Below are 27,616 nucleotides of genomic sequence, written 5' to 3'. Positions count from 1 at the left end.
TTGGGAATCAAGATTGAGAAACGATCGTCTTTTAGTTAGCCTTGGTCAAAGTTAATATTTTGATAAAATATTTTGATTTTGGTGAAAAATTCTCGTGAACTTAATTATAAAATTGATGGTACTGATTTTTTAATAGTTTTCAAAGACTCAAAAATAGTCCAGTTCATATAAAGGGTCATGAAAAAACAAAACATCTTGTTAAATTTTTAAAACTGTACTGAAAATATTCAGAAAGATATCAGCAACTTTCAATTTCACTTTCATTACCTCGAGGATGATGTCGAGGATATCAAAGTTTTGCTTGAACATGGCGTTTAACAGTATCTCCTGTATCAAGTCCAGAACACACTGCCTCTTTATTATCAGATCTTTGGTTGGCTCCAAATACTGAAAATTAACAATTAATTAAATCACTAACTAATCACTCGTTAAATTGTACTTTATTGAATTTTATAACCAACAAAATATGATGATTTCGGCTTTTTTAAATCGATAATTTACATCACGACTGGACCATACTAGGTATACACGTAAGAGTTAAATAACTTAATCGGTAATTAATAAAGTAATTGATCGTTAATTAATTAACTAATTGATCGTTAATTAATTAACTAATTGATCGTTAATTAATAAAATAATTGAACGTTAATTTATTAACTAATTGATCGTTAATTAATTAACTAATTGATTGTTAAAATATACAGACCGGTGCCCACAAGAGTGCGATGATAAGGTCTATTAGGGCGATATAAACAGGTTCAGTTAGAGGCTCATTTAGATAAAGATTAGTCAGATATCGTACTACTGCTTCAAATCCGCCCTGAGGGTTTTATTGTTATTAGAGAGTATTTCGTGCTGATTAGAGGAGTGTTATTTTGATCCTTATTTTTAATTTTATCCGACACTAGTGTAATTATTTCACCATTTAGTTTCTGTTTGAAACTAAATGCCTAAAAAGCTATCCTTAAATACTAATTATTCTAAAATCTAACACACAAAAATAATGAAATAATTGTTCTATAAACTTGTTTGTAAATGAAAATATAAAAGTAACGCGGAGTTTCTTTTTGTAAGTCTTTAAGTTTATTTGAGTGTCACGTATAAACATAAAAACCGGCACTAACATCGTCAATATCGTCCCTGAGAAGCGATAAGACTACCACTAACGGGTCTTTGTTTAGTACTCCTCCTGAAACTGGTAACAGTGGTTAAAACTGAAATGTAAAACAGCACTTAAAAAACTGAAAGAGAAAACTTTAAAAACTCAAATATGCTGCAAATAAGCCGTCTATTATAGGCCCTATTAACTTATTAAGGAGAAACATAATCTTCCAATTGAGGCACTGTCTCGATATTCGGTCTATAAAGATGCAATATCTTCTCTATCAAAAATTGAATTTAGAAAAGATTCGCCATAATCATATTATCAGGTTGTTAAAACAAATTTTAATTTCAAAGACAATTTGATAAGACATAATTCAAATTAACTTTGTTCGGAGAAGGTTTTATAATTAAAAAACGCTAACTTTGTAAGATTTTGTCATTAAAAACATTTATTTTGTAAGATTTTATAATAAACAACGCTAACTTTGTTTAGAGAAAGTTTTGTCGAGGTTATACTCGTTGGAGAGGGAGGACGGAGGATGGTCCATATTGAGCATTAAGGAGAGAAGCCACGTGTACAGCTTCATGGAGTACGTGGAGAACTGAGAAATTAGATAGAATAAACCAATCAAATTAATTAATTAAATATAACACTAGATAAACCAGAAAATTTGCAAAAAAAGACAAAAAGCTTGTAAAAAGGTCCTGAAATAACAATAAACCTCAGACAGGCGGGTGTGTCCCTTCAAGACATGGAGGAGAAGAGGAAACCCCTGTAGAGAACCCTGATCAGCACTATCTGGACGGAGACTCCTGGCTGTAATACAGTGCATCCACCCTCCGTGATTCAGCTTCTGACTGAACCTGGGGAGAGATGGTCACGTGTGTGGAGATGGTCACGTGTGAGGAGATGGTCACGTGTGTGGAGATGGTCACGCGTGTGGAGATGGTCACGTGTGAGGAGATGGTCACGTGTGTGGAGATGGTCACGTGTGTGGATATGGTCACGTGTGTGGAGATGGTCACGTGTGTGGATATGGTCACGTGTGTGGAGATGGTCACGTGTGTGGAAATGGTCACGTGTGTGGAGATGGTCACGTGTGAGGAGATGGTCACGTGTGTGGAGATGGTCACGCGTGTGGAGATGGTCACGTGTGTGGAAATGGTCACTTGTGTGGAGATGGTCGTTGGAATCCAGTACAGTAGTAGGCTGTATATAAACACGTTTCTAGACTATAAACTAGTCTATAATCTAGACTAGTGAATTGTGTATGTACCTGAAGAATCCGTTAGCTGGAGAGAGCAGGATGCAGGTCAGTCTGAGTGACATTGTAAAGGTTATATGGTGCAGACCCGGTCTTAAGAAGAGTAGCAACCAGTCAAATCCTAGCGTAGACTCGATCTGCAGACGTAATCTGGGAGTAAACGTGGATATTAGGTCAGGTATTTAGTATTTTTTGTTAATTAATTGGTAAACTCAGGCAGTAATAGCTTGTTAGAAAGTGTGCATTTGTGATTTGTTTTTAACATGCTCTGCAAACAACACAAAGTAGTTAATAAAGTGAAAGTGAAAGTAGTCAGAATATTGGCTACCCTACCTGAAATCATTGTCCATATCACAACTCTGTACAAGAACACACAGTAGTTAATAAAGTGAAAGTGAAAGTAGTCAGAATATTGGCTACCCTACCTGAAATCATTGTCCATATCACAACTCTGTACAAGAACACACAGTAGTTAATAAAGTAAAAGTGAAAGTAGTCAGAATATTGGCTACCCTACCTGAAATCATTGTCCATATCACAACTCTGTACAAGAACACACAGTAGTTCCAGCAGCATGTTCCTTATTTTAACCACATGTGTAACTTCCTTGAGTCTGTGTTCGTTAACCAGACTGGTGGGGAGGGAGAACACTAAGTAGTTACCAAACGTCAGCAGTACCTGGTAGTGAGTTGTGAGGTGGTTAGTGAGATGGTAGTGAGACGATCAACTGTTAAAGTGAAATATTATTCGGTAGTTACCAAAATTCATTACTCACAATTTAGGGAAAAGAATACTGCAAACCAGTTCAGATTACGAACCTTAGGACTAGCAGTACTGATGACAGAGGATATGACCTCTAGAGCAGCCTGTACCAGAGACCAGGACACCGAACAGTCGTACACTAGCTCCAGTAACCGACCTGTCACATCCATTGTCTCTATCTGCTCCAGATTACGTCCACTGGAATAGTGAGAGTGTTAAAGTGAAAGTGAAAGTTAAAGTGAAAGTGAAAGTGAAAGTGAAACTAACTTGATAACTAAGTTGTAGATACAAGTACAAGTGAAAGTGAAAGTGAAACTAACTTTATAACTAAGTTGTAGATACAAGTACAAGTGAAAGTGAAACTAACTTGATAACTCAGTTGTAGATACAAGTAGAAGTGAAAGTGAAACTAACTTTATAACTAAGTTGTAGATACAAGTACACAGCTGCGTCTGGATCTCCTCCGCAGCACCTCTCCATATCTCAAAGGAGCACAGTAGTACTTTAACTGCAGTAGGATGGGTAATGAGACCACTGCAAGAGCCGAGGGATGCCTGAAATGGAGGTCAAGTGAAATGAGGTTAAGTGAAATGAGGTAGAGTGAACGGAGGTTAAGTGAAATGAGGGTTAAAGGGATCGTAAGAGACCAGTGTGAATTTATAATAAACTTTTGAATTTTCGCACAACAAATTCATCTTTTAAGCGTCCTTTTTTTTGACTCCCCAAGAAAATTTATAACCAGGTTTCTTAGAACATGAATCAATCAAAAACGTATTTTACAAATACATATTATTATTGTTTATTTTTATTATTCGTATTATGTAAAACGAAATTCTAACGGAAATACCTGCAAACTTCCTTTTCAAATCAATTTATGATACCTCAGAACAAAACAAAACCTCAAACTCCTCCTACCCATAAATATACTCCCTAGCAATAGTCGCCGTGAAAAATTATAGTGCATCAGTGCCTGCATCATTAAATTTGCATATCTTTTTACAAAAATAAAAAATACAATTTCTTGTGAACTATTGATAGAAATAAGATCGATAAGATGAGATAAAAGAATTTTATTTATTTAAAAAATATACAATATAACACTGATTACATAATACATACGACTAGTTGTAGAACGTGTGTCGTGGTGATGTTAGCTTTACGGTGCAACAACAACGCTAGTATCTCGTACCCTCTCCTTTCCATGTCCTGACAAGTTATTAAGTTATTAAGTTATTAAGTTATTAAGTTATTAGGTGATTAAGTTATTAAGTTATTAAGTTATTAAGTTATTAAGTTATTAAGTTATTAAGTTATTAAGTTATTAAGTTATTAATCACAATCATTAACAACTCTCAAGTTCAGTTAGTTTTACTAAGTTATCAGGGTAGTCTAAAAATAACAGACCTTATTTTCTCCCCGATTAGGGGGGGATCATGTTATTTTTTGTCCGTTGTTGTCCGTTTTTGTCCGTTAATTTTTGTCCGTTTTGAAAATATAGCTGCCAAACGGACAAAAACGGACAAAAACGGACAAAAATTGTAACTTTTGATTTAAATTTTCCCGATTACCAGTTATAAGTTAAGTATAAAGTATAAAGATATAATGTAAATCGCACATGATATCGTGTTATTCGCTCCTTCCCACACCTAACCAAACATAAGTTATATTATAATTAGATAATATAAACCTGCTGCAGACGAGCATTGCTGTTCACAACCAATGTGAGAAGTTTAATAGCCGCGTATAGTCCTTCAGAGTCCGTTGTCATGGCAACAAGTCCTAGTAACACCTGCTCGCTTCCAATTGCTTCAAATGTGTCACCTGGTTATTATAGTGTTGTAATTGTTATTTTAGTGTTGTTATTGTTATTTTAGTGTTGTTATTGTCATTTTAGTGTTGTTATTGTCATTTTAGTGTTGTTATTGTTATTTTAGTGTTGTTATTGTTATTATAGTGTTGTTATTGTCATTTTAGTGTTGTTATTGTTATTTTAGTGTTGTTTTTTGTTATTTTAGTGTTGTTATCGTTATTTTAGTGTTGTTATTGTTATTATAGTGTTGCTATTGTCATTTTAGTGTTGTTGTTGTTATTTTAGTGTTGTTATTGTCATTTTAGTGTTGTTATTGTTATTTTAGTGTTGTTATTGTTATTTTAGTGTTGTTATTGGAAATAAAGAAATAAAGCAGCTGTCCGGGCAACTCTGATGACCTGGTAGAGGATCTATGAAGCTCACCTAAGTAACCTAAGCAAGTAAGCTACCTATAAGTTAGAGGTGATAGTTACCTATACTAGAAGGTGATATAATATGGCAGTTGTACAGAGCCACCGCGCAGGAAGCCACCTCGTGTGTCACCAGGTGAGCTGAGAGGTTAGGAAACACCTTGAAGGGGATACTGTCTGCTTGTTCCACTTCCATACCCTCCTGAAAATATAACTTAGATTTTAATTAATTACATTAATTAAAAAAGTATTTATTCAGTTAATATGTGTAGTGGGATGGTAATATCTTAATTTGGTTTAGTCAGTCGAAACTCTGACTGTTTAGCATTTAAACTATTAAAAAGGTTCTTTAAAAGGTTGCAATTAATATATTATGGAGCACAAATAAATACGCGTACAACTTTTGATTTCTTACATTTTCTTAAGGTTGGGATTAGTTTCCTCAAGGGTGTATTTTATTTAAACAGTGTATTATGAAGTTATCTGTATTTAACCCAATATACTCAATAACGAACACTCAACTTACTACAAATTCAGCTTTATTTAGAGTACAAATTTCGGTTCTTTTACGATAGTCAAAACGTGACAACTAGCGCTGGATAACGCTATCCAGCGCAAAATATAAATTTCCGATAATTGTCGCCATCCAGCGCTAGTTGTCGCCATCCAGCGCTAGTTGTCACCATCCAGCGCTAGTTATCGAACTGTTGCCAGCGCAATATAGTTGCGATATTACTCGTCAGCTAGCGCTAGCCAGCACTAGTCAGCGCTAGCCAGCGCTATCCAGTGCTAGCCAGCGCTATCCAGCGCTAGCCAGCGCAAAATATAAAAATCAAATATTTGCGATATTACTCGTCAGCCAGTGCTGGCCAGCGTCAGCCATTTACAATTGTTCTAGATTAGAAAGAACTACCCGAACGCAGCTGTACTCGGCAATAAAGATTAAACAAACTTTAGCTAATTCACTAACTAACACCCTTAGGCCTTATCTCGAAATACTAGGTATCGACCCGAACGCAACCCAAAGAGATTTTTACATCATGTGATTAATGTAATAATCGAAACTTATTACAATTCGTAAGCCGTGAATGAATGGGAAAAGCGAGCGACCGATTTCATTCTCGGTATCATTTTGCATTTGCGGACGGTCATTCAAATTAATATCATTTCCTTTTGTTTGGGAAAGAGAGACACTGGCAGCGGTCCACTCTACCCATGATTATGGGTATTGGTAAAATGAAAATAAAAATATCTTCTTTCTCGTTATTCTCCACGGTAATCGTACTGTAGTGCGACAATCGACATGTACTCTAGTGCGACATGCACTCTATTGCAAAGTCCGACAAAACCACCCTCTGTCGCACTACAGTACGTGTCGCACTACGATCCAGGTAGCGTACTCTAGTGCGACAAAATATCCTGACTTATTTCCAAGTTCAGGTCACATCCTATCCTTTTTATGGATTTGTCGGGTCGGTTCACGTCACTTATTTTGAAGTGATCTTGCGAATACGATTCGTCCGTTCACATCACGTGTTTCGAAGTGATCCACTGATCACAATTCCTTCGGGTCAGTTCAAACCACGTATGCAGTGTGTGATCCACCGGGTAACTCGTAAGCAGCATATGATCCTCTTTCCTATTACACGCATCGTATATCTCCGATTGGGATAACAAGTACATAATATGCTTGGGCCATATATAAGGTCACGATGATTCTACCAAAGCATCGAGCAACATCAACATGTCTTCTTCAATCATCTTCATTTCTGGACGCACTACTGGTTCAAGAAACGTTATCCACGACGGATACCGCTACTGCCTGGATAAGAAGCGCGACGACAAGACCTACTGGCGATGCACTGAATTCGCCTTGCATTCGGCTTACTCCCCGGAAAGACACAGGCTCATTATGAAGCCGTCTTGGATGAGCTCCTTGCATTTGGAGTCGACCCTCAATCTGTCATGAGTGACACTACAGTCCAAGTAGCGCAATGTAGTGCGACAGTGTCGGCCTTGAAAATTCTCTGTCGCACTAGGGTACGTGTCGCACTACGATCCAGGTAGCGTACTCTAGTGCGACAGTGTCGATCTTGGAGGTTTCGCACTAGGGTACGTGTCGCACTACAGTACGTGAACCTTTTCCACTTCCTCTTCGCGTTCCAGGACCCCACGAAGAGCCTTGACAGCAAAACTGAAAGTGAACTCACAAAACTCCCCCAACCGCCCCGCAGTAGAAATATTAAGCTTTATATATATACTTTGATACAGCTCGATTATCTTTAGTCTACGTGTGCTATAAAAATTAAGCTGTGTAACTTTAATAAGGTAAGATGTGACTTCCGCAGCTCAGAACAAGCTTGCATCAATACAACATCGAAACAGGAAGACACAGCATGTATCGCCATAAACTTTCGAATAGGGCATGCAACACATTCTACTACAAATGTGGACGGTGGAGTCACTCGACCTTCTTCTAGAGCTTCCTTTCCCTAATCCAATCATAGAAGATGAGCTTAATGTATTGCGCACTTGCCCTTTCTATGATGATTTCCGTCAAGCTGCATTTGTCCGGCTACCGGACAACTGAACCCAATTTGGACTTTTCCTAGACAGGGTAGCTTGGGAAAATAATTATAAACCCAATCAGACTACCTAATTAACTTTGAAACGACAACTAAACCCAATCGTCACTAGAAATCTGTTGGTGCTTCGGAGTGGTCTCCGGACTTATCTGCTCGTGATCGTTGGACAATTCTCGCGAGGGATTCTAGTTTAGGTAGTACCACGTTGATTTCGGATGGGGATGTAGACAAGGCTTCGGTGAGGAGGTGTTGTGTTGCTGAGAGGTGTTGGTCGGCAGCTTTCCGCTTCAATTCTGCTATGAACTCTGCTTTTTCAGCTACTAAGTTGTCGGGGTCGTGGGAATGAGGTTTGGCACCGCTGGCCAAGGACTGATCTCCATGGTCAAGGAATACATAAGCAGGACATTTCTTGATTCTGTACTTCTGGCAACTCCAAGTAGAGGTAGTAGGGGTATCTCGATCCTTTCTACGGTTGTAGAAGAAACCGTCTGCGTCCAGAAGTAGTTGAGCTCCTCTTTGTCCGCTGATGTACTTGCTGAAGACAACCATGATTCGATACTGTGACCACCATCTCTCTTGAGCCAAGTATCCAGCGTGCTAATGGTGCGTTCCATCAGCTTTGGAAGACATGAAACAGTGGAACTATAAGAACGCCCATCAATATCCGTATCTACAAGGCTAACTTTCAAAGCTAGACGGACACGTTGTCAGAATGCTAGAGACACAGTTTCCTAATGTTTTACTGGATTAGAAACCAAACTATGGGAAGAGACTGAGAGGACAACTCCTTAAAGGCATGTATGTATTAATATTTTACCGGGGTAAGCACAGAGCTCCAATGCTCTAAATTACAGTGGTCATGATCTATCCTATAGTGATAATGACCACAGTCCCCTGCGAAGAAGGAGAACCTGAAAATCCGATCGTTGGGTTCAGTTGTCGTATTTCCTTTGGTTCAGTTGTCGTATTTCCAATTTGGGTGCAGTTGTGATATGACCTGGGTTCAGTTGTCGTTTTGGGATTTAAGCTGATTGGTCACCCAATTAAGCTGATTGGATGCCTGTTAACTGCGTGGGAACTAGGTTCAATTGGGTTCAGTTGTCCCAACAATTGGACAGATCTTCGCATACCCTACAGCCATAGAGCATCCTTTAAACAAATTCCTATCAATAACAATATTGCCTAATAAAATAATTAAAAAAGTTCATTTGAATTATTAGAAAAATAAATCTCATTCTGAAGATTTGCGGGGATTATTTCTTTGTTTACCTTAATCGGTAATATTATGGGGGGAAAATTATGGGTGTTAAAAATATTTACTGTAGACTGTTATAAATATGGTTCTTTGACCCGAAAAGAACTAAATTTGACCCCCAACAATTTTAACTGCGAATTTTACTCGGGGGGTTAAATTATGGGGGGTAAAAAATAAGAGAATGAGAATAAAATTGCAACCACTATAATAATTTAGTCGGTAATCATATTTATAAAAAACTGTTATAAATATGGTTCTTTGGCCCATGTTAATCCTGAATTTATCTAAAGAGGCCCCCGATAGTTGAAACTAACTTATAAATCAATGCATTTTCGAACGCTGATTCCGAATCACCCTCATGACATAAGGTTAAAATGCTCCCCTGGCAAGATATTGGCGAAAAACTGTCTCGATCACGTGATATGACCGTATTATTATTATATAAGGAAGTTGATCTAATTTCTCGTTAGGGTTAGGGTCAGCGGAATTGAATAAGCGTCCGAAAATACATCGATAGATAGATAGATAGCTTTGAACACATTATGACTTTTGAATTTGATTGGCTTTCCAGAACAATCAAATTCAATTTCTTCCAATTACTTCTTATCAAAATGTTTCGTCAAAATGATTTCGATCGTCAACTAATTTCTGTATCTATAATTCAGCAGCATCTATTATGTCACGTTTATCTCACGGACAGGTTGGGCATGATCGTTCTTATTCCTTTTAGGGAATTTAACACCTTTTGTTCAAAATAACCTATATAATAGTACATACCTAACCCTAACCCTTAACAAAGCCAACATTTTTTAGTTTTAATCGTCAAGTTGCCAAGCAAATATATTTCTTCAATTCTCAATTCTACTCAACCTTTTTATTGTCTTTACAGTCTGACCACTGAGTAGGGATCTCGATGATACTATTTACTCATTTTATACTACCCCACTTACAGTTTACACTTTAGAATAGCAGTTTTTAAATATAATCAAATATATAATTAAATATAGTATGTACGGGCGACGGAAATCAGGGTCACGTGACTCCATACTGGACTCTAGGCAGTTACTCAGCTCTAGACGGTGATTATCACTATTCCAGACAGTGGCTGCTTGCCAACAGCCCTGTCAAACGCAGAAATACTCCATGTGTTTGTAGATCACGTGATACCAATGTAGTGACCGTATTAATTGCTTGCCCATGGTCACTTGATATCGATTATCGACCCTGCATTCTGATTCGCTCCAGGGCTGCATGTCTATAATAATAAATACTCACACACAGACCAGTAAGTCAGTGACTTCTTAGTCTGGTCTGATATTTTTGCGCAGTAGTGGAAGTTTTTTCTTTTGACCTCGTATTCCGTTATTTTTCTTTCATCTTTTTAAACCATAACAATTTTGATGAGGATCAAAGAATTTCTGCCTGCCTGTTTTAATTTCAGCTGGTATCGTCTCGAAGCCCATAGCTATTTCTATAAAAAATGCCGAGCGTGCTTAATCACTCTACAGTCGATCTTCGAAATTGTTCTAAAAGTAAAAGGGCCCCCGAGTCCCGACAGTTGAAACCAACATCAATCGATGTATTTTCGGACGCTGATTCCACACATGACATTAAAATGCTCCCCTGACGAGATATTGGCGAAAAACTGTCTCGATCACGTGATATGACCGTATAAGGAAGTTAGTCTAATTTCTCGTTAGGGTTAAGGTTTCAGCATATAATATGCTTTTGTTAAGGATTGGGTTAGGGTTAGGGTTGGGTCAGATTGAAGGGTTATGGTTTCGAATAGTCGTTCAGGACCAGCTATAGAACGGGTTGAAAAAGTCACGTGACAGTTGAGTGTAGATCAGTGATTAATCATCATCAATCATAATTCATTGGACTAGATCTTGTATCCAAGTACAACAGTCCTCGACATCTCACTTCGTGCCCCAATATACCTTTAAAACAGGATCTACAGGATGAACCACATAAAATGTGCAAATTTTTATGTCCACTTTTGTCCGCTAGTGTCCGCCTATGTCCGCCAATGTCCGCCAATGTCCGCCTATGTCAGCCAATGTCATATCCTGTCCTGCCTTTTTTGGATTCTATGAGACAAGCGTACATAGACGGACGTGGCACCCCCCTCCCTATATGTTTTATCTGGTAACAGTATAGTGTGCATGCGCTGTGTAGGAATGTGAGTGTCCATTTTTGGTAGTTCGCTAAACGGTGAATCTTAACTAGGGGGTGCACAATAAAAAATAAACTTGCTCGGATTTTCAAAATTTTTGTAACATTGTTTTTTAGAGACTGTGAGAATTTTCACAGTACCAAATTTGTCATACCTTTTTGGAATGATCAGTGAGTTTCGCCTAGGTGCCATATCATATGGTGCGCGGCTTTTGGAGCAAAAGTAGGTGTAAAAGTCGCGTAATTTGACGAAATTCGTTGATTTTATTTATTAAGAAACTGTTTACACCATTAAAATATTCAAAACCCCTAAAAGAAATCAAGTCATCCTAAAATGGTGATCAGTACAGATCAAGACAGCTAGAGTTAAAATTTGTTTCTCCAAGCAACTCTATCATCGGCTAATATCTTAAGCTTATTAAGATCATTCAAAGAGTTAAGTTTTAAACCTCTACGGGTCAAATCATTCACAATAATCTTGAACAAATTCTTACGATGCGCACCGACGCGCCCTTTACAGTTTGTTGTGACAGCAAACTTTAACGCTAATGCAGCGGGGGAGTCATCAGCACTACGCAAGATATGACCTAGGAGCTTCCACCTTGCTTTAGGGACACGATCTGATAGCTTTACTGAGTTACATCTTAGGTATAAGTTTGCATTGGATATTGTTCCATGAGGCCAATAAATGTTTATTTAGTGATATAAATTGTCAATTGTCGGGGGGTCAATTGTCGGGGGGGGTCAATTGTCGGGGGGTCAATTGTTGGGGGGTCAATTGTCGGGGGGTCAATTGTCGCCCACCCGTTTTCATAGTCAAGTAAAACAAGTTGTGATTACATTAAATTTGCTGATATTGGTAATATTCCTTCGCTCTTATGAGTGGGTCGATCATATTTTTTTTATCAAGACACTTATTTTACTTCGGAGTATTCCAACAGCCACATTGTTACACAAGTGCAACCAGCCAATTACAGGAAGCCGAAGGATTTTTTTAGCTAGTGACGGTTAAGGTAGTGTGTACCATACTTTCTTCGCCCGAGACTTTGCTGCAATGTGCAGCTCCTCATTTAACCCTCACACCCGATTTCTCGAGTATTCGGCTGAGTAGACCGAGGGGCTGCATAGACCACTCATGATCCTTAGCAGAACGTCAACGACACTCACCCCACGACCAGACAGACAGTGGGATTTGAACCCGCAACCTCGATTCGAACTTGCATCGCTGGAGTTCTAACCAACTGCGCTACCTGGCCGTTTATCAATATTATAGTTTGATAATTGTTGTATAGTTCAAACTAATTACAACACTACAAATCTATTATATTTATGGAGCTATGTAAGTTATTGTAACGTCCTGATCCTGTCTATGACAAAGGCGTGTAGCCGAAACGTCGACAGCTAATTTTTTTTGAAACACTGAGTGGATACTCCCACGTCGAGTCACCAACTATTAAAGGTTAAACTATAAAGTAGCTGATAATGGGAACTTTTCGTAAATATAGAGTGGATGTCGATGTTATAGGAGCCTCTGAGCGTGTTAGTTTCCTGTGGAAGCTGTGTTATTTGCCTGTGGGAAGAACATTAATGCTGCGGTTATAACTTTATAAGGTTAGTAGAGGTTATTAGAGCCTTTCCTTTGTTGTAGAGATGGCAAGTCCCATCCTTTGCATTGGTTAAAAACACCTCCCATTCGAGCCACCTACCCCGTACATGCCGCGTGGAGGTTCAGTGAGGTTTTCGTGGGGCAATCTCAATAGTGAAATGAGGAGAGCCCTATGTAGTTATAGTGTCCAAGTATAAAGAGCACTTACCTTATCAGTCATTTTAATGTCCGTTAAAATAAAGTCTGTCCGTTAACTATAAGGTCCGTTGAAGTATCAAAGTCTGTTGAATTTTTCCCCCGAAAGTATTCCACTACGAACATATTGTCCAGGATATGACTACTTTTTAATTTTGATAAATTCCAATTCCTACCATACATCGGCCGGACTAAATTATATCAACATTTTTACTGCTAACGACTGCTTTTCTATTTGTACTAGTGTGTTGTTCGTTTGGTTAAATTCCGTCTCAAATATACAGTCTTATTCGGAAACAAGCACCTAGTTCAGTTTGAATTAAGTTTTACCTTACTTAGGAATGACGAGTGGCAGCAAAGGAAATGTGGGCATGTTCAATGATGATGATTTGTATAACAAAAGGACTTACTCACGGTCTAGGTAAACTGCTGTACAAGTGTTTTGTAAAACTCAAAGTGTGTTTTAAATTTGAACAATATGCAAGTTACAAATTTAAAATAATCAAGACTAATGTATTAACCGAGTGAATAATTTCAGGAAATTCCCAGTACATGGAAGTAAACAACTTATTTCTGACCGAACTATCTGAAAATGGAACATTCAAATGTTATCAAGAGGACAAACACTTCAAGATCCTGTCAAGCTATGAACTGGAAAACAAAGACAATCAGGGATTACCTTTAAAAGCACACCGGGTGAGCCAAAAATGTTCTAATGACATCGGAACTGATTTTGGGTCGTATCAGGCGTGTATTGTTAACGGCTACACTAAAGGTGGGTCCTGTGGTAAAGTTTGTTCTAATTATAATAAAATCATCACTTGGTAAAGAAATGGCCAGTAGTTTTACCCCCAGAGACAATGTGTGATGGCGTAGAGGACTGTCATGATGGTTCGGACGAGGATAATTGTGGTGAAATCTCTCATGCATTCTGTGATGCAGATATGCGTCAACAGATTCCAAATCAGTACCTGTGTGATGGGTCTGTACATTATTGCGTAAAGGACAGGCCAGAGATTAAAGATGAATCGAGCGATTGGTGCTTTTCGCAAAGAAAAGATCGTTATAATAGGCCTGGTGTGGTCAGTTGGTTGAGATGCCAAAACATGAACGTTTTCTTACATCCAGCAAAGTTCTGTGATGGTACTAACGACTGTGGAGATGCATATAATTCTTATGACGAGTTAAGATGCAATTCTACCCAATTGAATGATGAGGGTGGCAGGCTGTGTCAGGATAATGTGACAGGTGTTATCAGATATCTTTATCCTGAGCAGATCTGTGGTAATCCTAGAGTAACCACGGGTGCTGTTGCAACAGAGGAGTTTCGGCCATGCCGGAAAAAGCTTGATCAACTACATTGTAAAAAAGGACATACAAGTGTTCATGGCTTAAGATGTTTTCTCGAACATTATTTGGAAAAATACGTAACAGAGAACACACACGAATTTTTTGACCATGAGTTACGATTCAGACTGTCACATAATTATGCATATAAGAAAGAACGAGAAGAAACCATAATATCAAAATACCTGCTCTGTGACGGTGATAGGGATTGCGAAAATGGTATCGATGAGAAATGTCAAGACCCAAATGAAATGATTGATAATAAAAACAAAAAGGTTAGTGACCAAAATGATATGAATAATATCACTCGAACGTGTCTGATACATAGACATCACATTTGTGATGGGTACAAAGATTGCCTAGAAGGAGAAGATGAACTAGAGAGTATTTGTGAGACTGGCGATTGGCAGAAGCTGCCTGGGTGTGTGAGAGTAGGAGCCAGAGACTTCGCGGATAGCACCAAAACAAGTTTAATTCATGTAGATTGGATCAGGGATACTATCACAGATTGCAGAAATGGAGTAGACGAAGAAGATAGAACACAGATTTGTCCGATCAATTTTACGAATGGAGACTGGCAGCTACGGAGTTTCAAAGGCGAATGTCCTGAAGTGTACAAATGTACAGATGAAATGGAGAATCGGGAAAGTTACGTTGAAATCTTTGACCTATGCCAGTCAAGTCTAGACACTTGTGAACGTCAAAACAGAATCTGTCAGGCAGCAAAGACAAGACCATCCATAGAAACAACGCCAATCAAAACTTCAAAGGTAGAAGTAGAAGGTATCGTCGCCACTAAACATGTGGCCCCTTGTTTACCTGGTTTGATGAAATATAGACAGTTCAACTGCACGACCAGTGATCAGAATATCTTTGGATCTAAAAATAGGACCTATGGAATAATGAACACAACTTGGGTCTATGAAGACAAGGTGCGTGATTGTTCTTATTACTTCGGAGAGACGTTTCTTTTCCTGACATGCAACGATCTTTGTTTTTCAAGGGAAAAATATGGCCGTTATTGGTACAATTTTGGGGCATATATTCAACCTCGGAAATGTCCTTTCAAACAGGCAAAATACCAAGATGATCTCTTTAGAGAGTCTAGAGAAATTTATCCAGTAGCAAGAATCACAGTTGAAAGCGAGTTTAAAAGTGGAGATCTTAAATTAAGATTGGTTGCTAAAACTAAGGACGGTTATCAGCTAAAATGGTTTGGATGTGATAATGGTAGAGTGGTTCTTTTGAACGAAGTTTGTAATTTGGTAAACGATTGCGGAGATAACTCTGACGAATTGTACTGCTCTAATTCGGTGAGCTGCCCAGTAACTTTTTATAATTATGATTCGGATTTCTCAGAAGTATCAAGAATACCACTATCATCGATCCATGATGGAAAAGTCGATTGCAAAGCAGTAAAGGAGAAAAGTTATAAAGATAATAATGACGAGTGTCACTTTTGGCTTTCTTATCTTCTGGGTGAATACAGGGGAAGCAACTTCGTATTTACGATTGCCTTTGGTGTGCTGGCAACGGCTATAAATTCTTTTGTCATAGCTAAGAATATTTGGTCTTTGTGGAAAACCAAAATGAAGTCGGTGTTATTTGGAGACACTATATATATTCTCATGATATCTGTTGGGGACTTTTGCATGGGTGTCTATCTTTTATTGTTAATAAAGAACCACTCGAGTTTCGGATTTAATTACTGCCCTGAAAAATATCGCTGGCTCTCATCGAACACATGTAATTTCTTGGGAGCCCTTAGCACTTTTGGTTCGCAGATTTCACTGCTTTCGATGACTGTCATGAGTATTTTGCGAGCAATAAATCTCTCCAAATCACTTTCGTTTCGTTTTTCGAGACGACTTTTGGCAGTCTACATCATTTTGGCATTGGCAGTTGTTATTCTGTCTGTTGCAATAGCGGTAACACCTCTCCTGGATATTTTCGAAGATTACTTCTTGAACGGACAAGTGTATGGAGATTCATACCAGCATCCGGAAGAGCAAATAAAAATATCCTTTCTCCTTGGACAGCAAACCAAGCGGGACCTTGTCAGTGTTATTGATGCTCATTACGGCTCAACAATCCAAAAGAAACTAATCCAAAATGGAGAAGGCTTAAGATGGACTGAAATCAGGCGTCTCTTTGAAGGCATGTTCACAGGATTTTGGAGGAATAAAGATAGTGCAATTTCCGGAATCCCCTTTGGAAGAGTTGGATTTTATGGAAGCAGTGCAGTCTGTCTCTTTAAATACTTCGTCACCAAAGTTGATCCTCAGCATATGTTCTCGATAGCAATATTGGGGCTGAATTTGGCTTGTTTCGTGATCATCACAGCATCCTACTTGAAAATTCTGCACCAGACCACCAAGTCTAGTCAAGCTGTAGCCGGAGCCAGGGCCAACAAATCCATTTTGCTCCAGACAAAGATATCGATGATAATCCTCTCAGATGCAGTATGCTGGCTGCCCTTCATAACCTATGCTTTTCTTCACTACACCGAGGTTGAAAATGCAGAGAAGCACTACCTTTTCTTCTCCGTCATCCTTCTACCTGTAAACTCAGTTGTCAACCCAATCATCTACCACTACAACCATTCACACGTCAAACAGAAGGGCAGGGAGGTCTTGGCGAGGGTTCGTTCCACTTCCAGTGATTGTTATTTGGGCTCTGTTTTTTTCCTATCTGAACTTCTCGCCAGCACCGTAACTTTATTATCAAGATATGACATCCGATCCATGATCCAACCGATTCTAAATAGAGTTAATCCTCAGTTGGTCTCAACCGTAGTGAGATATAATGTTGAGAACTCTCAAGTTGAAATCGAAGACACTGACAATTGACATGAAGGAGGACTCTCTCGTTGAAATCGAATATGATTGATGATCATGCTTATGCTACCGGTTTACGATTTTGTTATCAAATATCATAGGTACAAAGTAACGATTACAGAATCCAGAAATCGAATTTTGCAACATACAAAACCAGAAAGGTTGTCGAGAATAACAATTATTGTTTCAAGACTGTTTTGGTAGGTAGTATAATATAATTTTTACAGAATTGTAATCAGCTTGATAAAACGAATCTTTTAATACCAAATAGATGATTTTAGAGGAAACATTTTCTAACCCGAACACTGCACAGGGGTCCCCCTTGTATAAATTTTGTACACATTGTACACAATGACAAACTTTGTGTCTTTAAGTATTATAAATTTGGAGCTAAAAGTTTTGTCTCATCAAGCTGATTACAATTCTGTAAAAATTATTTCAAAAAGACTGACACTTTTTGACTTATAGGCATTTTAAGTCTTAAATCTGCCATTTTTGGTCCTTTTTTACGTTTTTTGAACATTTAAAATATAATTTGGAACATTACGGTAACGTAATTCAAATCTCAAACAGAAAAAAGTATATTTCAAAGCTTTGTGTTTTGATCATATGTTCATGGGTGTATAGTGATTTTGATTGCATAAATTTGATTGGGCAGTGATGGTGAGTGAGAAAATGATGGGAGTGCCAGCCATATCACAGCTATAAGTATAATATTAAATATAGTATGCAATTTCTGTTGGGAAAAAAATGTATTCACTATAAATGTTGCCAATATATTGGCAGTTGGGACAGTGCTAATCACAAAATTTATGAACATTCTGCCTTATCCATGCACTACATTATATTGAGCACAAAAATATCTAGTTTAATTTTGAAACTTTTAGACTTGGGATCGTAAAGAGAACAAAACCAATTTTATTAGACAGAGAAGAGTCAAGATTTTGTTCAAAATTCAAAACTTTGGAGGCTTAATGTTTAAAATAGAATGGATATAAAACGGTAATTTGTAAATTTTGAGATTTCTTTATTTACCTCACGGCTCACACAGTGCATCTTAACAATTTTGTAATTTATACTTACAACCTGGATCATTCGATACATTTGGTCGTGTTTACAAATTAAGCTGGTATGTAGAAAAGATAATATTATGCTTTATATTATATACTTTTAGTGTTATCGTCACTACTTTAAAGAGATTTCTTAGCGTTATCGATTTAAAGTAATGGGACACAGCGGTTTTAAGACTGCATTAGTGCATTTTTGTTTGATAAGTAGTTCTAGTCACTGCTTATCAGCTTTACTAAAGTGTTAAGTTTGTTTCATACTATACTATAATTTTCCGAGTGGACTTGTACCCCATCCATAATTACTTACTTGTTTGGAAAAGAGAGACACTGGCAGCGGTTCACTCTACCCATGATTATGGGTTTTGGTCAAATAATAATATCGTAAATATATATATTTGATTTTGGAATTGGGTATATTTCGCTAGTCAGCACTAACCATACCAGCGCTAGCTATCGATTTATAATAGCTGTCCATTAATAGTATTGCAAATATTTTATTTTGATATATTGCGCTGGCGCTGGTCAGCGCTAGCCAGCGCTAGCTGACCATTATATGTAAGATACACGGCCCACCTATTTTTCTCCTGTTCCAGTCGAAGTTGCAAGGCTGTGATTACGTACACTCCTCTTACACTCTCTTTGAATATTGACGGGGAAATTCAAAGATGGTGAGCGGAGGTGTTACAAAGTAATTTAGATTAAACTGGGAACGCATTGACGTGACACCTCTCACCGACACACGTCAAAAGATAACAATGAACTCATTAAAAGCCCATCAACGATGGAGTATATAAATCATACCAGAACATTGGACATTCTTTCTCACTCCTTCAAAGGTTGGACTCCCTCTACTCCAGGACTCACTCTCTCCCTCTCTCACTCTCTCCTGCTGCTGGACCTGGAACCTCTCACTGGACACGACAGCGGACAAAGTACTTTCTCTCGACTTCTGACTAGGCCTACAGTCAATCTAGATGCAGACTACCCTGGATCTCCGCCATCCAGTCCTCACTGAAACCTCTCCACCTAACGGATCTCCTTTCCTATCCCGGGTCAGTTCCCTTGGTCAATAGTTACAATATATTATTATTTTAAAACCTAATACCGGAAATTCTGCCGGCCTAATTATGTGACTCTATCATTTGTTGAGTTATAGACTGCTAAAAGTAATATAAGTACCGTGGCATTAGCCTCTACTAAAAGTTCTCCAGACTTGAGTCAGATGAATTAAGGAATAACAACAACTAATCTAAAGTACAGCCGGTTGCACCGGACCCTAAAATTGTGATTGAAAGTAATCTAACTCTATAAGCTCTCTTTGATATAAAGTGTCACCTATTTGGCGGGGACTTACCGAACCTTGTGACATTATGTTACGTCACCACTCTTCCACTCTGACTACATGTTGCCGGCTTCGGCCGTAAGTATGCTTACTAATGCTAACCAGGCGTAGTCAGATTCATGATTAGATGGAGCCTTTATATAAATTGTGTAAGATGTGATGACTAACACTGCGAGATAATACCAACTGTCGGCTCTTTCTTGAACCGACTTTTGGGTCTTACATTATATTAATATCACAAATAATAATATATAAATATTTAATTTTTGTATATTGCGCTGACGGTTAATATCGCAAATATTTGATTTTGATGTATTATATTGGCATTTGGCATTGCGCTGGCCAGCGCTAGCTGACGATTGATATCGTAAATATTTGATTTTTATATTTTGCGCTGGCCAGCGCTAGCTGACGAGTAATATCGCAAATATTTGATTTTGAGTTATTGTTGTCGCCATCCAGCGCTAGTTGTCGCCATCCAGCGCTAGTTGTCGCAATCCAGCGCTAGTTGCCGCCATCCAGCGCTAGTTGTCGCGTTTTGACTATCGCAAAAGAACCCAAATTTCATTAACTCAGGCTCAACCTTTTGTCTTATCGTAAACAATGCAATTTTAAATAAACATAACACATAACATTTTGTTCATATACTATGAAATACTTGGATTGTCTTGATAAAGTCAATAAATTGTCTCAATGACTCACTATAATCTAAAATAAACCCCTTAGAATTATATTCTTCTATATTTAAAGCAGGGTGGATATGAATTATTTATTATAATTAATTAATAATTAATAATAAATTATAGTTAATTATTATAAGATTATAGCAACCTTCAATTTTCTGACTATTCCCTCGCAACGGCAGACGAAACTAATTACCGATTACCCTAATTAGTGGTAGTCTGTCTCAGTTTAGCTCCAAAGTATACATGCCAGTAATGATTAATCAGTGTCACGAGGTGGTCGAGCACTCGGACACGGAATTTAAATCCTGTCAATATTAAGAATATTACTGAAAATATGTGTTTCTCTGTCTAGTGTATATGTTCCCGTCCGGCTATATGAGATTTATATAAGTTTCTCCGCTTTTTAATATCCTCAATTATACTGAACGCCATGAATTTAATGAACTTTCAGCTAGTAGTTAAAATACTCGAAAAGCTGAACTCAGGTAAAATTTGGGGAACCCTGAGAATCTAATATCAACATAATGTGTAGAATTTAGGGAAATGCTGCAAATTTGATAACTTTGATATCTTATACTCTAATAGTTACAATACCCTTTTTTAAAAAAAAGATTTTGACAATTGCTGAATATTACATTTTGTCTAATGACGAAAGTTAAACTCAGGCTAAATTTAACAGCAGACAACACTTTAGCTGAATACATTAGCGGTTACTCCGAACACTTTACCAACACCCTACATTACCATGGCAAATATCCCCAAAACTCCCGAAAGTGCCCGTTTCAGTTCCTCTAAAATATGTGATCTCATATCTGGTCCAGGTTTCTCACATCTTTTCGGAGACTTCTTTTTTAGCTGCTTCTTGTCCGTTTCAGTCTTGGTTGGAGTCAATCAGTAAAAAGTTCACGACATCACGAGGGATTTTAGACTACATAAATATAATAATATGTATTATGACTGTGATGATTATTTCTTGCTAACGATCATATTATTATCTTGGTCAGTCAAGTTTACGTTACTCCCTTATCCTTGATTCCCAACATTATTAAAAAGGCTGACCCAACTCACAACTGCTCAGTTCTTTCTGAACATTTCAACGTAACACTAAAATACGAGCAATTTGTTGTAAGACATTTATCTTTTAGTCATAGCTTGAATATGTAACGACTTGAATGAGGAGTAATTATAATCATTCAAAATTAGGGGCAAAACCAATTTCACAAACCAATGAACTGTCGAAATATTAGTAACATAATATTAAGCTATACTCATAATAATTAACCTATAAATAATTACAACGATAAGCTGATAATCAACTAAAAGCACACGACGTATTCTATTTATATAATTGTATTTATAATTGTATTGATGCATTATGTTATATATTTTGAAATTTTTTTCCAATAAAAAAACAACAAAAAGGACGCTAACCTGATTAAGAATTAATTTAAACGATAATAAAGTAATAAGCAGTATTATAAGCTGATTATCAACTAAAAGCTAACCTGATTAAGAAGGAATGATCTAGAAGTATTGTCTAGGTCTGAGAGTATCTTATCCAACATTAGGGTACCATTAGTTCCGGGGGATATATTAAGAAGTGGTGCCGGGAAGCTGCCCTCAGGGGACCCACCCTCCCTCAGATTACCCACGTAACTCGGACCTGGGACGTAGCATGTTTTAGCATGTTTTAGCATGTTTTCATAATGTGTTTTAGTATGTTTAAGTATGTTCTAGTATGTTTTAGCATGTTTTAGCATGTTTGAGCATGTTTTAGCATGATTTAGCATGTTATAGTATGTTTTAGCATCTTCTAGCATGTTCTAGCATGTTTTAATATGTTTTACCATTTTTTGGGAGGGTTTAGCATGTTATTTTACCACTCAATTAAGTAATTAATCAAGTATTGTTCTTATTCTAACACTTACCCGCAGTGTAGAAGTTACAGAGGTCCCCTGAAGCTATAGTGCCATCAAACAGCATGAAGTTGCCCAGATTCCAGGATATGGTTGGGGGCCCTTCTTTGGGGGCCATGCCAAACGTTAGGGCTCCTCCTTCACCAATCAGAGGGTAATCTGAAGGTGGGCACAGTTTTATATTAGGTTATAGAGGTTAACTTAATATTACATTATAAGGCTGTAAGAAAAAATGAGACTGTGTGAAGAGGAATTTGTAAAACTGATAATTTGGTCGAACATTGGGTAAATTAACAAATTTTCGAGAATAGATTACCAATTTTGAGGTTGGTTTTCCAGTCTATGTCAATAGAGATATCGACACAACTGGATCTTATCTTGGTCCCTTTGTAGAATGTAGCTGTGAGCATGTGCCAACCCCCGTCATCCTGCGGTCAAAGCATTACTAAAGAGTTACTAAGGTGTTACTAAGGAGTTACTAGAGAGTTGCTAGGGAGTAACTAGGGAGTTACTAGAGAGTTACTAGGGAGTTACTAAGGAGTTCTGAGAAGTTACTAAGGTGTTACTAAGGAGTTACTAAGGAGCTACCAAGAAGTTACTAAGGTGTTACTAAGGAGTTTTTAAGGAGTTAATAGGGTGTTATTAAGGTGTTACTAGAGAGTTACTACTTTACTAGAGAGTTGCTAGGGAGTAACTAGGGAGTTACTAAGGAGTAACAAGGGAGTTACCAAAGTACCAAGGAGTTGCTAAGGAGTTACTAAGAAGTTACTAGGGAGTTACTGAGGTGTTACTAAGGAGTTACTAAGGTGTTACTAAGGTGTTACCAAGGTGTTACTAAGGTGTTACTAAGGAGTTATTAAGGTGTTTCCAAGGTGTTACTAAGGAGTTACTAATGATTTACTAAGGAGTTACTAAGGAGTTACTAAGGTTACCTTTACAAGAGGAGCATCCTGAGACTGCATGCTCTCCGGAGTAGCTACATTCAGTTTAGAAGGAAGAAGGGTTATCTTAACATTAACGTTATGGAGCAGAGTCGCCTGGGAGAGTGTGTGGGGTTAGGAACACAATTTCAAATATACAATATACTTTACTATATTATATATATACTAGAAAGCCCGTGATCACGGGGAGGAAGGTTATAGTATTCTTTGGTAGTCAGTTTTTATAGCATCAAAAAATATCCGTCACAGCCGAGTAAACAGCCCATTAAAATGTAGCTCGCACTGAACACAACATAATTACCACAAAACCGATCAAAATGAAGTTAAAACAATCATTGCACGGGCACGTGCGTGTAACAACTCTCGTTACCATGGTTACTATGCAAATTCCTATTTCTCGTCTAATTTGCACGTGGGCGGTCGTACATAAATAATTCTCTGAATTATATATATATATATATTATATAAATTTAAATATACATTATACATATTATACTTCATATTATTACTGTTGCTAGTTAAAAGGAACTTTACCTGCCAGAAGGTAGCGTTTGTCTGTATACGAGGTATCTGGTACCAGAGTAGCAGAGTAAAGCTGGACTGAATCACTTTGTCTGAGCCAGTACTGCCCTTATAAGGAGATCACGTGTTAATTTTACATTTAAACTCTGTTTGGGGGGAGGGGTCCAACCTCATTTAGTCCATATCCATTTGACCAACAAATGTGCCGGTCTTGGACAAAATGGGGTTTGACCTCCCCCCCCCCCCCCCCAAACACTGTTATGAATAATCATCGCAAGTTCAGTCTCTGCACGATCACTAAACATATTATCAATAGCGAGGTGTGCTCCTTCATAAACTAACCGGTTTGATGAGATAGGGTATGATGAGTCCAGGAGCGGGGGAGTTCTTAGGAATGTTGATGTACGGGACACTCTCTAGGTTACCATGTACTGGTGTAGATACTGATACCTGAGGAGTTACTATTTAGGTTACTATTTTAGGTCTCCTGATACCAGGAATGATACCTGACGAGTTACAATTTAGGTTACTGTTTCCTATTTTCGGTCTCCAGATTGCAGTGAAATTCTACCTGAGGAGAATTTATCAAAGAGTCAAAGGAAGGGTTGACACTGTATAACTATTAACTGTATAACTATAAAACCAGATATTTTCGCGGCCACCTGCACCCATCTTCGCCTTCTTAAAAAATGGATAATCGTCACAAGTAGGACCATTTAACTAAATGAGAGAAAGTCTCGGGAATGCTTTTCCCCAAAAGTCGTTAAAAAACTACTTCCTCGCGTAAATTAATAGTTTAACTCATGTTCCACGTTAAATGGATTGCTGCTCACGTGATTAGTCTGCTAAAATTTATTAAATTAATAGTTTTTAAACTATTTTAACTTAATTAACTTAATCTTAACTTAATTAATAGTTTAATTCTTAACAATTTATGGGTTAATGTATGAGTATGATAATCTATATTATTTGAAATAATTTATTTCAATATATCTACCAAGAGTCGAGTACTTCATCGAACAGTACTGGGAAGATCATACATACTAAGATACTACATACCAGTAGTTCTATGTGGTGTTTTGGGAGGGATTTAACGTTGAATTCTTCTCTAACTTCCCACTTCTCAGATCCCTCTTCATCAGATCCCCCCTGATCGTAGGTCTCCTCTACCCGGCCTGATGGGAGTAGAGTGGTAAATAGGGTGGTAACTAGAGTGGTAACTAGGGTGGTAACTAGGGTGGTAACTATGCCCTAGGGTGGTAACTAGGGTGGTAACAAGGGTGGTAACAAGGGTGGTAACTAGGGTGGTAACTAGGGTGGTAACAAGGGTGGTAACTAGGCCCTAGGGTGGTAACTAGGGTGGTAACTAGGGTGGTTACTAGGGTGGTAACTAGGCCCTAGGGTGGTAACTAGGGTGGTAACTAGGGTGGTAACTAGGGTGGTAACTAGGGTGGTAACAAGGGTGGTAACTAGGGTGGTAACTAGGGTGGTTACTAGGGTGGTAACAAGGGTGGTAACTAGTGTGGTAACTAGGGTGATAACTAGGCCCTAGGGTGGTAACTAGGGTGGTAACTAGGGTGGTAACTAGGGTGGTAACTAGGGTGGTAACTAGACCCTAGGGTGGTAACTAGGGTGGTAACTAGGGTGGTAACTAGGGTGGTAACTAGAGTGGTAACTAGGCCCTAGGGTGATAACTAGGGTGGTAAATAGGGTGGTAACTAGGGTGGTAACTAGGGTGGCAACTAGGGTGGCAACTAGGGTGGTAACCCAGTGTGGTAATTAACTACACAGGTAATGGTTCACAAATAGAGTATTATCTTTTTATACTAGATAAAACCACATACTATACGTTGAAAAGTGTGGAGTTACTCATAGTTGTAACAAATCTAACATATTAAAGTAGTCTGCTAAGTAACAAAAGCAGGTAACAGTACCTTGTGGACCAGAGAAACTAATAGCCTACAAGGGTGGTAACTAGGGTGGTAACAAGGGTGGTAACTAGGGTGGTAACTAGGGTGGTAAGTGGTAACTAGGGTGGTAACTAGGGTGGTAACAAGGGTGGTAACTAGGGTGGTAACAAGGGTGGTAACTAGGGTGGTAAGGAAGCAGTACCTTGTGGACCAGAGAAACTAATAGCCTACAAGGGTGGTAACTAGGGTGGTAACTAGGGTGGTAACAAGGGTGGTAACTAGGGTGGTAACTAGGGTGGTAAGTGGTAACTAGGGTGGTAACTAGGGTGGTAAGTGGTAACTAGGGTGGTAACAAGGGTGGTAACTAGGGTGGTAAGGAAACAGTACCTTGTGGACCAGAGAAACTAATAGCCATCTCTGTTTTGAGCCTCTCAATCTCCTCCACACTGATAATAACAGGAGCTCCACCAGCTCCACTACTCTCTTCATACAGCGGCTCTTCGTTACCCTGCGTCTCATCACCTCCATATATGGGCATGTTGTCACGTTGGCTCTCGTCGTGCCCATATATGGGCATGCTGTCAGGATTCTCACAGTTCAATGAAGGTGTAACTGAGAGAGTAGAAGATTGATAAAAGGTTAAGTATGTTTAATAGAGTTAGGGTTAGTCTAAATTGTTTAAATTGGGTTCAGTTGTCCGGTAGCCTAATAATTCAATGTGGTCCTAGAGAATATTGACATAACCTTAACGAATAACGATACAACGCTTGTTCTAAGTTCTTAATCCAATCAAGTGTTCTGCAAACTGCATTATATTACATTAATCTAATAACAGATAATTCTAATAAGTAGGCCTAACTAGTAACTATACTGCACACAGCGCAGAATTATAACTATATTATACGAATTATGCTTATAATATTGGGTGGTGGAATCTTATTGTATCAGAAATATTTCAGTTATAATCTAATTGGTATTTTGTATTCATGCTCTGATATTGTTAGCTTGGACAATATATTATTCTGTGTTACTGTCATGGCTTTTCTTCGGTCATGATTCGAGTGAGCAGAATCAGTGTATAAACAAAGAAGATTTTTCTCTTAGGTTTAATAAATGAACAATTTTATGGACAAAATTTTTAACATTTTTCTGCGATTTGGAAAATCGCAACTATTTGACCCTCAATCTCAATGATATTATAATGTTTATTTTTTCTGAGTTAGGATAAAATGATGTTGAATTAAATAGACAAATTGTATGTACTAGTGTGATGTGCGTATTATTTTGCATTTGAGAACGGTAATTTAATTGGTATCATTTCTTTTGTTTGGAAAATGTGACACTGGCCACGGTCCACTCTGTCCAATTTTGTTTTTTTTACAATCCTCATATTTTGATCTACATTTTATTTTTGTGTCACACTATGATCAAATTCTGTTTTAATATAATTCTACAGCTGGAATGTAGGTATAATTTCCACTGAGTAGCTGAATCTTTCCTGGGATCTGATTTCTGAGTTCTGACGCTGCAAATATGAACAGTTTCACAGAATTCATAATAATTGCAACAATTACACGGGGTATAACACTGTACAGCCCCCTACGAAGAAAATACCTACTCAGGGCACATATTTCTGTGTTTTTATCATGGCTAACCGCTAAAGCTATAAAGTTACAAATAATTGTGGTTAGGTTACTAGGTTGCTAGGTTACTAGGTTGCTAGGTTACTAGGTTACTAAGTCACTAGGTTACCAGGTTACTAGGTTACTAGGTTACTAGGTTACTAGGTTACTAGGTTACTAAGTTACTAAGTTACTTGGTTACTAGGTTACTACTTTACTAGGTTACTTGGTTACTAGGTTACCAGGTTACTAGGTT

General features: G+C 37.9%; 2 protein-coding genes across 2 annotated transcripts in view; both read right to left on the bottom strand.

Annotated features, from left to right (window-relative positions):
- The window catches only part of LOC134824334 (WD repeat and FYVE domain-containing protein 3-like), a 73,846-nt gene that overhangs the window by 6,714 nt on the left and 39,516 nt on the right, over positions 1-27,616 (bottom strand). The window contains exons 30-49 of the mRNA XM_063836209.1: positions 26,126-26,350; positions 24,888-25,003; positions 24,171-24,278; positions 23,841-23,936; positions 23,298-23,402; positions 22,682-22,793; positions 22,378-22,524; positions 21,955-22,112; positions 5,415-5,553; positions 4,819-4,952; positions 4,251-4,337; positions 3,546-3,685; positions 3,188-3,329; positions 2,887-3,047; positions 2,382-2,519; positions 1,827-1,968; positions 1,589-1,706; positions 1,125-1,195; positions 707-820; positions 268-387 (exon numbers count right to left, since the gene is read on the bottom strand). Coding sequence (XP_063692279.1) covers positions 268-387; positions 707-820; positions 1,125-1,195; positions 1,589-1,706; positions 1,827-1,968; positions 2,382-2,519; positions 2,887-3,047; positions 3,188-3,329; positions 3,546-3,685; positions 4,251-4,337; positions 4,819-4,952; positions 5,415-5,553; positions 21,955-22,112; positions 22,378-22,524; positions 22,682-22,793; positions 23,298-23,402; positions 23,841-23,936; positions 24,171-24,278; positions 24,888-25,003; positions 26,126-26,350 — 2,573 coding nt within the window. The remainder of the gene's footprint in view (positions 1-267; positions 388-706; positions 821-1,124; positions 1,196-1,588; positions 1,707-1,826; positions 1,969-2,381; positions 2,520-2,886; positions 3,048-3,187; positions 3,330-3,545; positions 3,686-4,250; positions 4,338-4,818; positions 4,953-5,414; positions 5,554-21,954; positions 22,113-22,377; positions 22,525-22,681; positions 22,794-23,297; positions 23,403-23,840; positions 23,937-24,170; positions 24,279-24,887; positions 25,004-26,125; positions 26,351-27,616) is intronic.
- Positions 1-27,616, bottom strand: part of LOC134824336 (BMP-binding endothelial regulator protein-like) — a 68,936-nt gene that overhangs the window by 33,394 nt on the left and 7,926 nt on the right. The gene's annotated exons all lie outside the window — the stretch shown is intronic.

The sequence above is a fragment of the Bolinopsis microptera genome, chromosome 12 (genome assembly GCF_026151205.1).
Source record: "Bolinopsis microptera isolate Bmic1 chromosome 12, MBARI_Bmic_1.0, whole genome shotgun sequence".
NCBI lineage: Eukaryota > Metazoa > Ctenophora > Tentaculata > Lobata > Bolinopsidae > Bolinopsis > Bolinopsis microptera.
This window is presented reverse-complemented; position numbering and strand designations above follow the sequence as displayed.